Source organism: Remersonia thermophila, chromosome 2 (assembly GCF_042764415.1).
Source record: "Remersonia thermophila strain ATCC 22073 chromosome 2, whole genome shotgun sequence".
NCBI lineage: Eukaryota > Fungi > Ascomycota > Sordariomycetes > Sordariales > Chaetomiaceae > Remersonia > Remersonia thermophila.
In genome coordinates, this window is record NC_092218.1 from 3818310 (window position 1) to 3820180 (window position 1871).

The 1871-nt window shown below is 66.2% G+C and overlaps 1 protein-coding gene across 1 annotated transcript; it reads left to right on the forward strand.

Moving 5' to 3' along the window:
• Nucleotides 1–210: 210 nt before the first annotated feature.
• On the forward strand, nt 211–1528 carry VTJ83DRAFT_2508 (uncharacterized protein; the record flags this gene model as incomplete). Its single annotated transcript, XM_071008786.1, has 3 exons — nt 211–265; nt 334–503; nt 662–1528. The coding sequence occupies 3 exons, from the start codon at nt 211–213 to the stop codon at nt 1526–1528; spliced, it is 1092 nt and encodes a 363-aa protein (XP_070869048.1).
• Between the last annotated feature and the right edge of the window lie 343 nt (nt 1529–1871).

The window sequence follows — 1871 nt, forward strand, 5'->3', positions numbered from 1 at the left end:
TGTGGTGACCGGCTTCTTCTCCGTTTGACACAATTCCATCGCATCGTTCAGCCTCGAATCTCTCTCTCACTCTCTTGCTGCTGCATAACCTCCAACTCCCGGCAACTCTTTTGTCACCTCGTACATGGTAGACCGTTTCTTCCCTTCCCTCTCGCTTCGCTTTCCAAACAACAAAACCCTCCACAACCGGGTCCGTGGACGGCGCCCAACATGGCCGACGACAGCAACGGCGCGGCCAACCCGCCCGCTGCCGGCATCAGCGCCGGTAAGCCCCAATCCCCCTCGCCCCCCACCATGCTCGCCAGCAAAGGCTTACACCCAGCTGCCTCCCAGACGAAATCGCCCTCTACGACCGCCAGATCCGCCTCTGGGGCATGAAGGCCCAGGAAAAGATCCGCAACGCCAACATCCTCCTCATCACCATCCGGGCCCTCGGCAACGAGGTCGCCAAGAACCTCGTCCTCGCCGGCATCGGCTCCCTCACCATCCTCGACCCGTCCCCCGTCTCGCCCGCCGACCACGGCGCCCAGTTCCTCCTCTCCGAGGCCGACGACGCCCCCGCGGGCACCTCGCGCGCCGCCGCCGCCGCCGCCGCCCTGCGGCGCCTCAACCCCGCGTGCGCGTGACCGTCGACGCCGACGCCGGCGGCGCCCTCGCCAAGCCGGCCGGCTACTTTGCGCCGTTCGACGTCGTCATCGCCACCGACCTCGACGCGCCCGCCCTCGCCGCCGTCAACGCCTCGGCCCGCCGGCACGGCAAGCCCTTTTACGCCGCCGCCTCCCACGGCCTGGCCGGCTTCCTCTTTGCCGACCTGATCGAGCACACCTTTTCCATCACGCGCGCCCGCGCCAACGTGCCCGCCCGCCCGGGCCCGGAGGGGCGCACCCGCACCGTCCTGTCCGTCACGCTCAAGCCCAGCAGCAGCGGAGCAGGAGGAGGAGGAGGAGCAGGAGGAGCAGGAGCAGGAGCAGGAGGGAAACCCGCCGAGGAGGAGCTCGTCACCAAGCGCGAGGCCTACTCCCCCTTCTCCCTCGCCTCGTCGGCGGGCGGCCTGCCCGACGAGATCCTCCGCTCCCCGCGCCGCCGCCGCGCCGTGACGCCGCTCCTCTCGTGCTTCCGCGCCCTCTGGGCCTTTGAGGCCCTGCACGCCGGCCGCGGGCCCGACCCGGCCGACAAGGCCCACCTCGCCGAGTTCACCCGCCTGTGCGGCGAGCAGCACGCCAAGCTGGGCCTGCCGGCCGAGACGCTCAAGAGCGAGGTGCTCAGGGGGTTCCTGCAGGGGCTGGCGCCTTTGGGCTCCGCGGGCGGCAGCGGCGGCGACGGCGACGGCGCGAGCGTAAACCTACGCGCCGAGCTGGCGCCCGTCGCGGCCGTGCTGGGCGGTCAGCTGGCGCAGGACGTCATCAATGTTCTCGGCGGCACGCAGCAGCCGATTCAAAACTTTGTGTTTTTCGATGCCGACGCCATGGAGGCGGGCGTTTATGCGCTCCACCCGCCCGAGGGCGAGCTCGGGCGCGCCTTGTCCTGAACCAACAGGATGGGGGAGAGGGAAGAGAGGGAGGAATGGATGCATGCTGAACGGTGCTCTGGCTGATGGCCGATCTGAGAGGGTCCTTCTGGGACTACATGGGATGGGCGGATGGGCAAACATAGATGGACGGCAAAGGTCGGGCTGCTTTTCATGGAGCCCCAATACCAACATTATGATTCTAGCTAGTGAGACCTTCGTCATCCTCATAATATTGCCAAGATTCTAGTGTCAAACCTCCTTCTTTTCTCTATTTCGAATTTTCAAGTCTTCAAATGTAAGTCTGGTATCATGCACACATCCGCGGATGCTTCCAATGCCCAAGATACAGAACGAGATGGTG